Source organism: Cydia amplana, chromosome 27 (assembly GCF_948474715.1).
Source record: "Cydia amplana chromosome 27, ilCydAmpl1.1, whole genome shotgun sequence".
Lineage (NCBI taxonomy): Eukaryota > Metazoa > Arthropoda > Insecta > Lepidoptera > Tortricidae > Cydia > Cydia amplana.
In genome coordinates, this window is record NC_086095.1 from 3,359,852 (window position 1) to 3,373,759 (window position 13,908).

The following is a 13,908-nucleotide window of genomic DNA, read 5'->3' on the forward strand; positions in this document are numbered from 1 at the left end:
CCATATACTACAGTTTCAAGGGAATTCCGTATGCGCAGGCGCCGGTGGGAGAGCTGAGATTCAAGGTATGTTTTCTACGACGCTCTATCCTTATCGATTCGTTTTTAGGGTTCCGTACCCAAAGGGTAAAAACGGGACCCTATTACTAAGACTCCGCTGTCCGTCCGTCCGTCCGTCCGTCCGTCTGTCACCAGGCTGTATCTCACGAACCGTGATAGCTAGACAGTTGAAATTTTCACAGATGATGTATATCTGTTGCTGCTATAACAAAAAATATTAAAAACAGAATAAAATAAAGATTTAAGTGGGGCTCCCATACAACAAACGTGATTTTTGACCGAAGTTAAGCAACGTCGGGCGGGGTCAGTACTTGGATGGGTGACCGTTTTTTTTGCTTGTTTTGCTCTATTTTTTGTTGATGGTGCGGAACCCTCCGTGCGCGAGTCCGACTCGCACTTGGCCGGTTTTTTAAACTTTTGAACGCTTTATGTCATAAGAAAAAACGTCATTGACACGCCAAGGTCCCGGGCGCAAACAAGCTAATGTAAACCTTACTTTGAAAGCGTGAAGGTTACGTTTACAGCGTCCGGCATAACACTTATAGTTTATGACGGACGCTGTGGGCATGACTAGTTACGAGTACGTACGCCTTTTGGTGTTCTTGGCGTTCAAAAGGTTAAATACTAATAGGTAAGAGCCGTCCATTGACTTTACAAAATTGGTACTATACCCGGCGATAAATGTTCCACATCGGTCTTTGGAATGTATTTAAATATTTATTTACCTGACACTTCGTAACTTGAGAAAAAGAAGAGGCACGACGTGACTTAAGTCGACCGAACTTTATTGACCACTCTGGTGTTGCGAGTGTCCATGGGCGGCGGTAATCGCATACCATCAGGCGATCCATCTGCTCGTTTGCCTTCTATATCATAATAAAAAAATGTTTTAGACCTGAACTGTATATAGTTTTGTTATCTTTCCAGGCTCCCCAGCCACCTCAAACCTGGGAAGGCACACGCCAAGCGACCGAATTTGGTTCCGTCTGCGCGCAAACGGATATCACAGCAGGCTCCGTCTTCCAAGGCAGCGAAGACTGCTTGTTCCTCAACGTCTACACCAAAACCCTCAACGGTAGCACACCTGTCATGGTCTACATCCACGGAGGATCCTTCTTATCTGGATCAGGAAACGATGCCCTGTACGGGCCAAAGTTCATCGTTCAACAGGACGTTGTCCTGGTCACTTTGAACTACAGACTTGAAGTTCTCGGTTTCTTAAGTCTGAATACCTCCGAGGTTCCTGGCAATGCTGGTATGAAGGATCAAGTTGCTGCGTTGCAGTGGATAAAGGAGAATATAGCAAGTTTTGGAGGAGATCCCGATAATATTACGATTTTTGGTGAGAGTTCCGGGGCTTGCTCTGTCAGTCATCATATTCTGTCGCCGATGACTACGGGACTGTTCCATAAAGTTATCGCGCAGAGTGGTACCAGTGTCCATGATTGGGCGATAGGTGAAGATAGCAAGAACAGAGCGTTTAGAGTTGGACAAGTTTTAGGAAAAGACACGAATGATACCACTGAGCTGCTTGAGTTTTTAAGAACTGTACCAGCAGCGAATTTAACTAATTTGACAATTGCTACTTATACAGACGATGAAAAGTATAGAGGACAACCTGAGAAATTTTTGCCTGTTGTCGAAAATATATTTGATGGTGTCGAAGCTTTTCTATGCGAAAACCCTTTGGATATTCTTCAATCGGAAACAATTCGCAATGTTCCATTGATGTTAGGATTTAACTCCGCTGAAGCCATTCTTATGATTGCAGATCGCTTAGCAAATTTAGACATTTATAATAATAATACATCCTACGACGTACCTAGAGAGATCGCCGAAAAATTAACCGAAGAGCAAATTAATGATATGGGCAAAAGAATAAGGACATTTTATATTGGTGACAGAGAATATACAGCGAGCGATTATAAGGAGATTGTCACAATGTTGTCTGATGTGCATTTTATATACGACGTGCATAGATTTACCTACTTGTATTCTAAACACAGCAGTCCCATTTATATGTACAGGTTCAGTTTCGATACTGACCTTAATTTTATAAAGAGTATGTATAGTACGGGTTTGGAATTGGAAGGAGCTTGTCACGGAGATGATGTATTTTATATGTTTTCTAGTAGTTATACCAAAGATGCTTACGAATCGCAAGAAACGTTGCAGAATTACGTGACGAATGTGACTAAATTATGGACGGATTTTGCTAAAACCAGGTTAGTTTGCCTCTTATATTAAAAGTTCTTAGATGTTTGCCAAGGAGAGCGGCGTGAGGTTTCTGCTGCCACCACATCACGATGCATCCCACACTAGTTTTTTAAGGAATTAATTCATTAGGATGTTCAATTCAATTCAATACTTTATTTCCAAGAATATGGTACATACAAAGTTGGTTAGTAAAAGGTGTTAGATCAGCATATTCTGCCGGCATGCATCGGCGTAGAAATATTTACATAACTATGTACATGTGGAGTCAAATTAAATCTTAAAATTAAAATTCAGTCAGTTTAACATTAGCAAAAATTAATTAAGAATTCATAATAAATATCAATTAAAAAATTCATCTATAGAGTAAAAACATTTTTCAAGTAACCACTGAAACATTTTTTTTTTTTCAAATTTACATGTCGGTAGAGTTTTGAGGTCATCTGGTTCTCTATTAAATATCTTTACAGCCATATTACAGACATTTGACTAGGACACTTTCAGCTTCTGCGCAGGTTGATATAGCTGTAGTGGCTTCCTGCTGGGCCTTTGCTTATTTACCACTTCATCGTGAAGTGGAAAAAGCTGAGGCTGTTTTGTACAATCCGTAGAATGTACAATCTCATAACTGACAAGCGTTTGTTATTCCATTATATCATGTGTATATTTACATTACAAGTGATCGTCAAAACCAAGATACACCGAAATACACAAATTAAAATATAAAGTAATTTAATTTGTTCTTAGATCAATGTATTTTTTTTCAGCAACCCGACTCCAGAAAACTCCACCGAACCAACATGGCCGTTATACACGACAGTGAACAAGGAATACTTAGACATCAACGTACAGTCGACGGCGGGTAACTTCTCGGACAAGGCGAGCGTGGAATTTTGGGACGGCCTGTATTGTGAGGCTGGCTTGCCATGCATTGGGAATAACTAATTTTATAAAAAACCGGCCAAGTGCGAGTCGGACTCGCGCACGGAGGGTTCCGCACCATCAACAAAAAATAGAGCAAAACAAGCAAAAAAACGGTCACCCATCCAAGTACTGACCCCGCCCGACGTTACTTAACTTCGGTCAAAAATCACGTTTGTTGTATGGGAGCCCCACTTAAACCTTTATTTTATTCTGTTTTTAGTATTTGTTGTTATAGCGGCAACAGAAATACATCATCTGTGAAAATTTCAACTGTCTAGCTATCACGGTTCGTGAGATACAGCCTGGTGACAGACGGACGGAAGGACGGACGGACGGACGGACGGACGGACGGACGGACAGCGGAGTCTTAGTAATAGGGTCCCGTTTTTACCCTTTGGGTACGGAACCCTAAAAAAAAGAAAAAAAGTTAACCTTTCGTATGCTCCTGTCAAAAATTTGTCATTTAGATATCAATCATAATAAATACATGTTTAAGTTGAATATATATGGGAGCAGCTCTGCTCCTAAGCATACCAAAGGTTAAACTCTTGTCTGTAGGGGAGAGTGGGTGGATTGAGGATGTCGGAATTGCCGTATCGCCCAAAACATGAGCGCCCGTAATTACCCGCTGTCCCGGATTACCCCACTCTACCCTACGTGTTTTATGGTTACTTATAACACTTTTAGCAACAGATTTTTTCGTGGATGTTTACATTCATTTCATTTATTTAGATACAATAAAGGGATAAGTTCACCTTTGTACTGCCTATCCTGTGCCATAAATTTGTGTTTTGTACAATAAAGAGTTTATACATACCTACATACAGAGATGTGAAAAATACTTTATAAAAAGTATTTAAATACAAAATACAAATACTTCCTTGATATACTATTTCAAATGCAAAATACAAAATAGTTTTTGAATTTGTATTTAAAATACAAAATACAAAATAGGTATTTTCAAAATACTTTTAAAAAATACAAATACTTTGCGATAAAAGGTACTCTAAATAGTGAATACCTAGTCTGAATTAAAAAGTATTACTCAGAATATCCGAATTGAAAAGACTCTCTTCATTCTTTGAAAACAGTGTGTCAATCAGTCCTCTATCTAAAGTGCAAATTTCTAATTGTTTGCTCATATTAACCGGAGGGATGGATGGATGATGGTTTATAACGGACAATTTTTAAAAGCATTAATTTAGATTTGTAATGTTTTACAGCTAGTATAATGCCTCTCGTTAGTGTGATGAAAACGTCTCGTTTGTGCAGAAAAGTTTCATCAGGGCAGAAAAGTTTGTTCTCCTCTCGTACCTTGAAACCCTCGCAACACTCAAGATTCCACTTTTTTAACCACTCGCTACGCTTGTGGTCATGTGCGACGTTACTAAACAGATTCAACAGTATGAGAGAGTTGCCAGGATTGTAACATCAGAAAAGATTGTAACTCCTACCTACATTACCTACTATAAAGTATTTTGTATTTTGAAAATAGAAAATAGGTCCCAAAAACTATTTCAAATAAAATACAAAATAGTTTTCTTCAAAAGGTATTTAAATACAAAATAGGTATTTTGCATTTAGTATTTGCATTTTAAATACAAGTATTTCAAATAAGTCACATCTCTGCCTACATACATACATACATATATACAATAAAATTACAGTGTGGTTATCAAATTGTTTATTTGAACCTGAACTCTAATGTCCTGTAGAAAAGAAAAATAAAAAATCTATTACAGCAAAGTCAAAATAATTTATGTAAGTAAGTACCTAAATAAATTCTCAAGCAATAAAAAATTATCCCATCAGGCTAAAGAATACTTAAAAGTATATATATTATCGAATAAATAATAATACATTCTCATATTTAAAATTATTCAATACTAATTCATACAAACAATAATCGTCAAGGGACTATTCCCTAGCTACAGTCGCCATCAGATATATCGGAGCGGCCAAGTTGTTCACAAATATCTGAACACGCACTCTAACGCCTTGACAATAGAGGCGTGTTCGTGTTCAGATATTTGAGAGCACCTTGGCGGCTCCGATATATTTGATGGCGACTGTACATTTAAAATTTGCGATTCTGCGAAGCCATTAGCCATTACACCCACGACTAATTTTGGATAAGCCAATTTTCTTGTTTTTCCATACAAACAATGATCTATTTTTATTACACTTGAATGATAAAAATAAACAAACTTTTACTGTACCCAATTAAGTTCACGCGCCAATTTTAACGAAAAAATAATTAATAATCAATATTTATTAATAGAATGAAATAGCCTTTGATCGTTCGGAAACGTTCCGGCGAAGGGGTCAGCAGATGTAGGCCGAGAGACGACGAGTACCTAATTATTCCGAAATAATTTACATTCTAATTAATTGATATGAAATAAAATAAAAATTTAAATATAAAGTAAGTAACTACTTGACGTAACTGGTGACCGAAGGAGCTGGCGGCTGCCTCGCACAACGTATCAGCATTGTGATACAGCGAGGAAATGTCGCCAGCATCCTTGGTACAATGCCTAAAGGGCCTATTATAGATTTAAGCTAGTTTTTAATTTCTTTTAGTAATACATACCACTGTGTATATCTTGTTTGTAAATAAATGATTTTACTAGTCAAAAAAAATAAAAACTAAAGTTAAGATGATCTTGAACGTCGTCAAAAATACGTGACTTTCCATCCTTGATGCCCACTGATTAGTCCACCGGACGATATCGGCCTGTCAATTGAACGCAAAAGGTGACAGTTCCGAACAACTGACGGGCCGATATCGTCCGGCGGACTGGTAATCAGTGAGCCCCTTTATGCTTCAAGTGCAATAAGGATCATTCTGTCAGAATTTCTGTTGATATAAAGGTATTTCAGATAAAAAAAGGTCCATTGCACTTGCAGTATAAGGATTCTGTAATCAAGTTTTCGCAATTCATTCACAAAAAATGCACCCTCTCGCAAACATACATAAGTAAATATCTAGTATTACCATTTTTACTATATTCCTTTCTCAATATAACGTGCAGCAAAGATTTTTCACAGTATTATTTCAGTTCCTCACATCCAAACACAAATTTTACGACAAGTGTTTTCCAATAACAGTTTTGAATGATTCACGGTTAGTTTCACTAAACTTATATCGATCGGGAGCTCGAAAACAATACAAAAGGTAATCACGGTTCATATCCCAGTCGATATAAGTCAAGTGTTTTCCATCCTTATATTATTATCTTCATCAGCCTTACAATCTCACTTCCAATGTTTACGATCCTTATTATTTTTTCTCAATGACTTGCGCTATTTAACAGCGGGTCCTCGGGGTATGAGCAGCTGCGCAAATATGGGCTAAATCGGGGATGTGCGAGGGTGTCCCTTATTTTGCGATTTTCAGGATATTCCAGTAAGAAGAACCCGTGCCGACTTACAACTGAAATTCCCACGGCAAATTCGGCACGGGTTACAGGAATGACCTGAATTTTTTTACAGAGTGTTTTGGGATAAAATAAACTGATTTATGTACCTGTATGTAACTGCGTTATGAAGCGCTGGTGGCCTAGCGGTAAGAGCGTGCGACTTGCAATCCGGAGGTCGCGGGTTTGAACCCCGGCTCGTACCAATGAGTTTTTCGGAACTTATGTACGAAATATCATTTGATATTTACCAGTTGCTTTTCGGTGAAGGAAAACATCGTGAGGAAACCGGACTAATCCCAATACGGGCCTAGTTTCCCCTCTGGGTTGGAAGGACAGATGGCAGTCGCTTTCGTAAAAACTAGTGCCCACGCCAATTACTGGGATTAGTTGCCAAGCGGACCCCAGGCTCCCATGAGTCGTGGCAAAATGCCGGAACAACGCGAGGAAGATGATGATGATTTCTGAAAATCGTTAAATAAGGGACACCCTAATGTACGACTTCGCCAAATAGCCGGTTGAAAATAAAAGATCCCGTGCGGCTTTTAGGGATTTTGGAATAGAATAACGTGTACACAGACAAGACATCCTCTACACTGAGCATAGTAACGCTACCCCCTCTGTCACAAATATACGGTAGTTTTACTCCATATTTGAGTCAAAGTGTCTTTGTGTGATGTCCGTGTCTTTGAACGGACCAATCACGGCACGGGACTCGCTCACCTCGTCCCCCGCACCCCAGTATTTTTGGCAGCGCAGCGTCGGTTTCATGAAATAATTGCTCTTAACTCCGTATAAAGGATTCCTAGTCTATGAACGTATACGCAATTGGTAAAAATTGGTTTGTCGTTTTAACATATTGGTAACAACGGTAACAAATAGGGTACAGTCGCGATCTGATATATCGGAGCGGCCAAGGTGTTCACAATATGTGAACAAGCACTCTAACGCATTGACAATAGATGCGTGCTCAGATATTTGTGAACACCTTGGCCGCTCCGATATATCTGATAGCGACTGTACTTCTGTACATTATTGACCAAGAGAGAAAGAAGCGTAATTTAGTTTTAGTAATTAAGATACTTGAATTAGTGATGTTTTTAATTAATAATTTATTGCTTGAACAACTTCTTTAAGCATAACACTAAAAACTGTGTTAGTAATTTCTAAACAGAGGGTCTACCGCGAAAACCGAAAATTGTAAATTGCGGGGATCTTTCTCTTTTACTCCTATACACTTTTCAAAGTACCTAATTAATACACTTGGTCGCTTACCAAAAAGACGAAATTTGCTTGGATCTTTATACGAATAACCTGTCAGAGCGTTCTTATGGTAAGCGACAATGTGGTACCTTTTGATTGAGAATGTCACATATAACCTACCCAGTATCCCAGTAATAAGTATTTATCTTAGTCGTTGACCTGAACGGATCTGACCCAAATGGTGAGAGCATAATATTACATTAGATACCTCCACACGTCCATTACCTCTACATGCCTCTACCTATCTTAGCCATTAGCATAATTTTCCTATCCAAACTGAAACTACATTAAATTCAATGATAACGTGCGTATAAGTATTCCCATAGCTTTTACGAACAGAACCCCAGAGCCCGTACCATGAGTCAATGACAGTGTCAAAACTGACATTTACGCTATGCGAGTACGAGCGAGATGTATAGAAAGTAAATTACGTTCTCGACGGCGTTTATGTCAGTGCCAAACTGATGGTAGCCGTACTAGTCAGCTGGCCTAGCCAAGCTGACAATCTCTATCGCTTCGATAATGAAACGCTTTGTGTCTCCCTACACTCTTCCATATTAGTGCGACAGTGACAGTTGCGTTTCGATCGCTACGGAGCGTTAGCGATTGGCACGTTGGCTACAGGCGTGGCTCACTTCGTGATTTCGTTGCGTCGCTACAAGTAGGTCTAATGGCTCCTCTACACGATGGCCCAGCACTGGACCAGCGCGATGGCCATGCGGTGGTTGAGAGCACGCACTATGGAATGGGTCACGTGTACGTACGCACCATCGCTGGCCCACTACCCTTGTGCGGCCGAAAAACGGACACCGCGGCCATTCCATCGCCATCCATCCGCGCCATAAGCCATCCGACACCACTAATACCCTCTCTACACGCTGGCCCATCTTAGTGGGCTAGCATAGTGTGCCATCGTGTAGAGGAACCATAAACGAGTACATGCGGCCCAGACCAATTTTGTTAGAGAGTAAACCTTCTGTATATTATACCTATTCTGTGCCTTAGTGTAAATTTCATTCGATAGCGTGACGAGCGTTCGTGTTAGCGTTATGTATATTTTTGCATGGGATTTGGAACAGCGCGCCAAGCGGGACGTTTTGGAAAATCAAAATCCCATACAAAACGACACTTAACGCAAACGCGTACGTCACGTCACGCTATCGAATGAAATTTGACGAGTTTTAGTGATTATCACATACTAGCGACCCGCCCCGGCATTGCACGGGTTAACCAATTATACATAAACCTTCCTCTTGAATCACTCTATCTATTAAAAAAATCGCATCAAAATCCGTTGCGTAGTTTTAAAGATTTAAGCATACATAGGGTTAGGGACAGACATACAGCGGGAAGCGACTTTGTTTTATACTATGTAGTGACTATACTATCTTCTGCCCGCGACTTCGTCTGCTTACTGATGGTGATGATTGATAAACACTATGGCCTTCTCCGTCGCTCAATCGCTTGTCACTTTCTCAAGTCGAATAGGGCCCTAGAAAGTGATGCAATCGCTCCTGTAATGAGCTAACAAAGTTTTGAGCGTTTTCCGATAGTTACAAGCATTCTTTAACATGCAAGGTGAAATTGAATGAGTCGAGAGCGACCTGGATGAAACATGATGAAACGTACTTAGGTTAAAATGTAAATTTATTTATTTCCGCTACCCAAAAGTTGTCTGGAAGAGATTGCTTTTTAGCGATAAGACCGCCTGTCGTTTACCTCTGCTTGTGTTTCTGTTTTTTTTTTGTATAATATTTTCTTTTATTGAGGTGTGCAGTAAAGAGTAGGTATGTGTATTGTATTGTATTGTAAATTATAGCTGAAATGATGGTTCAAGAGGAATACTCAAAATACATAACCCTCTTCCGCCAGACGAGGAACCCATTGTTACCTGTTACACTGAGGCATCAGGACAAGTCTTCTTTTCAAATCCTGAGTAACATGGATGTAGATCATCAACTAGAAGGAGCTTTAACAGTTTAGAATGATTCACGGTTAGTTTCACTAGACGTATATCTACCGGGATATGGACCGCAGTTACATGCATCTTGTTCACAGGTAACTGAAGATAGCGGGTGGGTGTCAAAGTTATGTAGACCGCGCTCGCCATCAGACATATCGGAGCGGCTAAGGTGCTCACAAATATCTGAACACGCCTCTATTTGTCAAGGCTTTAGGAGTGCGGCATATGACTATATATATGAGGGTGGTATATGACTGTGGGCCTTGGAGGATATAATCAAACGGAGACGCCATGTCTGTAATTTTCTGTACAAAACAGTCTGCCGATTTTTGCGGGGGAGGGGAACGTCAAATGTATGCGTAACGTAAAAATAGCCATGTCAGATAAACGTCAGTCCATACATTGTGTATGACCGTTGGCCGCCTATTTTCGACAGAGGGGAAAGCCTGTTAATGGCTACTCCGTTTAGTTGTATCCTCCAAGCTGTGGGCAGCCGTGCAAAAATATCAGATCCTCCATTAGAGCATATATTATACACCTAAGACTACGTTTCAGGCACACCGGGCAAGAAAGACGGGAAGTGAAATATTTTTAGGTATCCTGCTTGTGACCAGTTAGAACTGTTTGACGGGATGACGAATAGGAACAGATTTGCCGTGTGACCAATAGCTACAAAACTACGATGTGACTTAATAGAACTAAATTTAGGTACCTACTTGTGACGAATTGAAACAAATAATTTTCCGTTTGGGGGTGTGACCGGTAAGAACAAAATTTTGGTGTGACGAGTTGATGCCTGAATCCTTTAAAATTCCTGAAGAGGAGGTTCTCAATTCGGTTGTATGTTTTTTTAAACCCATTTCCAGTCTTACGTACTTTCCCTAAATCCACGGCACTAACAGCTCCATACCGTTGCCATGGAAACCCGATCGATTGGTACAACCCGGCTATCCTGCTCGCTCGCACGTCCTCGTGGTTAGCGTCGTCTCGCTCGTTTTTTATAATCGGTGCATTTTCGCGATTCTTACGGATAAAAGGATGGATTTGAGATGATTAAATTGGGGTATTGAATTTATTACAAGCTTTTATTTAGTTTCACCTGTACCGTTGTCGGTCTGTAATCAAATCTTGCAAGTTAAATTTGATCCACTTCCTGGTTTCCGATTGAGCTGAAATTTTGCATACACATGTAAGTCGAGTGACAATGCAATATTATGGTACCATCGAGCTAAACTGATGATGGAGACAGGAGGTGGCCATAGGAACTCTGTGATGAAACAACGCAACCTAATTGTGTTAGGGGTTTTTAGAATTGTCTCGATGAGTATTAGTTGTCTGTCGTAAGAAAAGTACAGTCAGCGATAAAAGCTTGTACCAAAAATGAAATTTTTGCCAAAAACTTATTTTACTAAATGTTACTTTTAAGAAAATTTACTCGACTTTTTCATCTTTTCAGTAATCATCATGATGTACCTACGTTTAAACAAAAGCAAGCATAAAAGATACCGATGGTAAGACCTAAAAGAATAGGGAATATTACGCGAAAGTCTGCGTAGGGGGCGCCACTCCCACGATAAGTCACAATCTAAGGGTCTACCGCAAACGAGAGAGTCGAAATTTTGTTATCTAACCTCTCTATCACTCTTGCATATTCGAGCGATAAAGAGGCAGATAGCTGAGTTTAAATTTCGCCTTTGTAAACAAAACACCTTGATGTATATGTAGTATCAACGTCATATTTGATTGTCTGTGAAAACTTGTCAAAAAACAGTTTAAGGTACAGTATAAATAAGTTACTCTATGGTTTACTAAAGGCGCTAGTGCTGCACTCTGGCGGCAAAACATTGCAGTAATACTCCCTATTTTGAACACTTGCTACTTCAAGCAACAAGCGGATCGCGGAGCCTTTACAGATAGCCTGTGGGTGAGACTCGAACTCACGGCCTCTGGATCGATACTCCAGCGCTCTGCTAACTGAGCCACTTCATAGCCAGCGAATCTTTCCACCATATGGCCCTAGGGGACCCTAGCGACATCTACCGTAACCGTACCGAGTTGGCAGAGCGACGCGAGCGGTCAGTATGTGGATTCTCCAACTTTTTCTTTACCTAATTAAAACAGATGGTAGTTTTGTCATAAACCGCATAACAGTTTTGAATGATTCACGGTTAGTTTCACTAATGAACATATACCGACCGAACATATATAGACCGGGATATGAACCGTGATTACGTTTTGTATTGTTTTCGAGCTCCCGATATTTCGACGCACCCGTGAACAAGATGCATGTAACTGCGTCGAAGAGTTAGACTCTTGGTAGCTATGGTTATTGATCGCGAGTAAGTTTATCACTAGACATATAACGACCGGGATATGTTTCGACTCGAAACATATCCCGGTCATTATATGTCTAGTGATAAACTTACTCGCGATCAATAACCATAGCTACCAAGAGTCTAACTCAGCGGATTCCTTAACACCAGTTAATCATACATACATCACAAAGGCTGTGACTACAGGCAAACTATCCGTTCCTAGAATTAATAACTACTACGGGGATAGAACACTTAGAAAAAGAATTCCATACTTACTCAATAGTTTGCCTGAAGCTATAAGACGCGAAAACAAGAAGTCCAAATTTAAATCTATGTTAAAAAAACATTACCATGACACATTGTAGTAATTAATTTACCTACTTTAAGTTACATTAAGTTACATATTAACCAGAGACTGATGACCCCACAGTCAAACTCATTGTTGAGTTTTGCGGGGCTATGATTATAGTTAAGAATATCACTGTACTTTATTAATTAAATAAAATAAATAAAATAAACCGCATATTTAAGCAATTTCACAATACAGAATCTAACAGAACACTAAGTCCTGTACAAAGTACACACGTGTAACACGGGCATTACCATGTTGTCCTTCCAAAAGTACATAACTCACGTGTCTCAAAGGGTTGGGACGGATAGTTGGCGTACTTTTGGACATATCTCTTTAGTTGGGAGCGTCGGCAAAACAACTCGGCGAACATTGTTTTTGTACGCTTTAATATTCTTATGTTACTGCAAAAACTCGTTTTAAGTGAAAACGCGCGTTCCCTAGTTAAAACTATCTCTCTGATAGCCTCGATGATAAGTACCATCATCTTCCTCGCGTTATTGTCCCGGCAATCCCGGCATTTTGCCACGGCTCATGGGAGCCTGGGCTCCGCTTGGCAACTAATCCCAGGAATTGGCGTGGGCACTAGTTTTTACGAAAGCGACTAAGTACCATCTGACCTTCCAACCCAGAGGCCCTTATTTGGATTAGTCCGGTTTCCTCACGATGTTTTCCTTCACCGAAAAGCGACTGGTAAAAATCAAATGATATTTTGTACATAAGTTCCGAAAATCTCATTGGTACGAGCCGGGGTTTGAACCCGCGACCTCAGAATTGCTAGGCTACCAGCGCTCGATGAAAAATACCGTCGTTATTTTTTGCTGGATTTTCCTCTATGCAAATTGTGAGCAGGGTAAATTAGCCAATGTCGGTGAATTGACTTTCACACGTCAAGAGAATATGCATGTGGTATATATAGTTGGTCAAACCAATTTGTCAGTAAATAAGTACAAAAAAAAACTATAGGTACTCATCCTTTTTTTTGGGTGCTAGTACTAGTGTAAGACAAAGATACCTCAGATCAAAGACAAAGACAGTACCTTTATCATTATTGACATTTTATAATTATACGTTTGCATGCTACATTATTGACGACTATAATGTAAATTCATATAGATTAGCGCAAGAATAATTTATACTGTAATTTATCATTATGTAATAAATAAACTAAACTAAACTAAACTATATGATTCTCTCTGGGTTGTACGTTGTTTCATATACTACATTTTCGTAGAATTGCGCTTCATAGAAAATGTTTCTCATATTATCATTTCATAGAATGATCAACTTCCAGTGCACATACATTGTAGAAGATCTATTTGTATATTTTTTATAGTTTAGAAAATTAATGTTTCGAAATTCATTTTATGAAATTTCAGGTCATATTTTATTATTCCTTATA

General features: G+C 39.5%; 2 protein-coding genes across 2 annotated transcripts in view; one reads left to right on the top strand and one right to left on the bottom strand.

Moving 5' to 3' along the window:
• The window catches only part of LOC134660534 (synaptotagmin-7), a 569,193-nt gene that overhangs the window by 134,342 nt on the left and 420,943 nt on the right, over positions 1–13,908 (bottom strand). The gene's annotated exons all lie outside the window — the stretch shown is intronic.
• On the top strand, positions 1,054–3,218 carry LOC134660589 (carboxylesterase 4A-like). Its single transcript, XM_063516367.1, has 2 exons — positions 1,054–2,284; positions 3,041–3,218. The coding sequence occupies exons 1-2, from the start codon at positions 1,149–1,151 to the stop codon at positions 3,216–3,218; spliced, it is 1,314 nt and encodes a 437-aa protein (XP_063372437.1). The 5' UTR covers positions 1,054–1,148.

Coding starts and splice junctions, on each gene's coding strand:
- LOC134660589 (XM_063516367.1), top strand. CDS start 1,149: ATGGTCTACATCCACGGAGGATCCTTCTTATCTGGATCAGGAAACGAT. Junction 2,285..3,040: donor ACGGATTTTGCTAAAACCAG/GTTAGTTTGCCT, acceptor ATTTTTTTTCAG/CAACCCGACTCCAGAAAACT.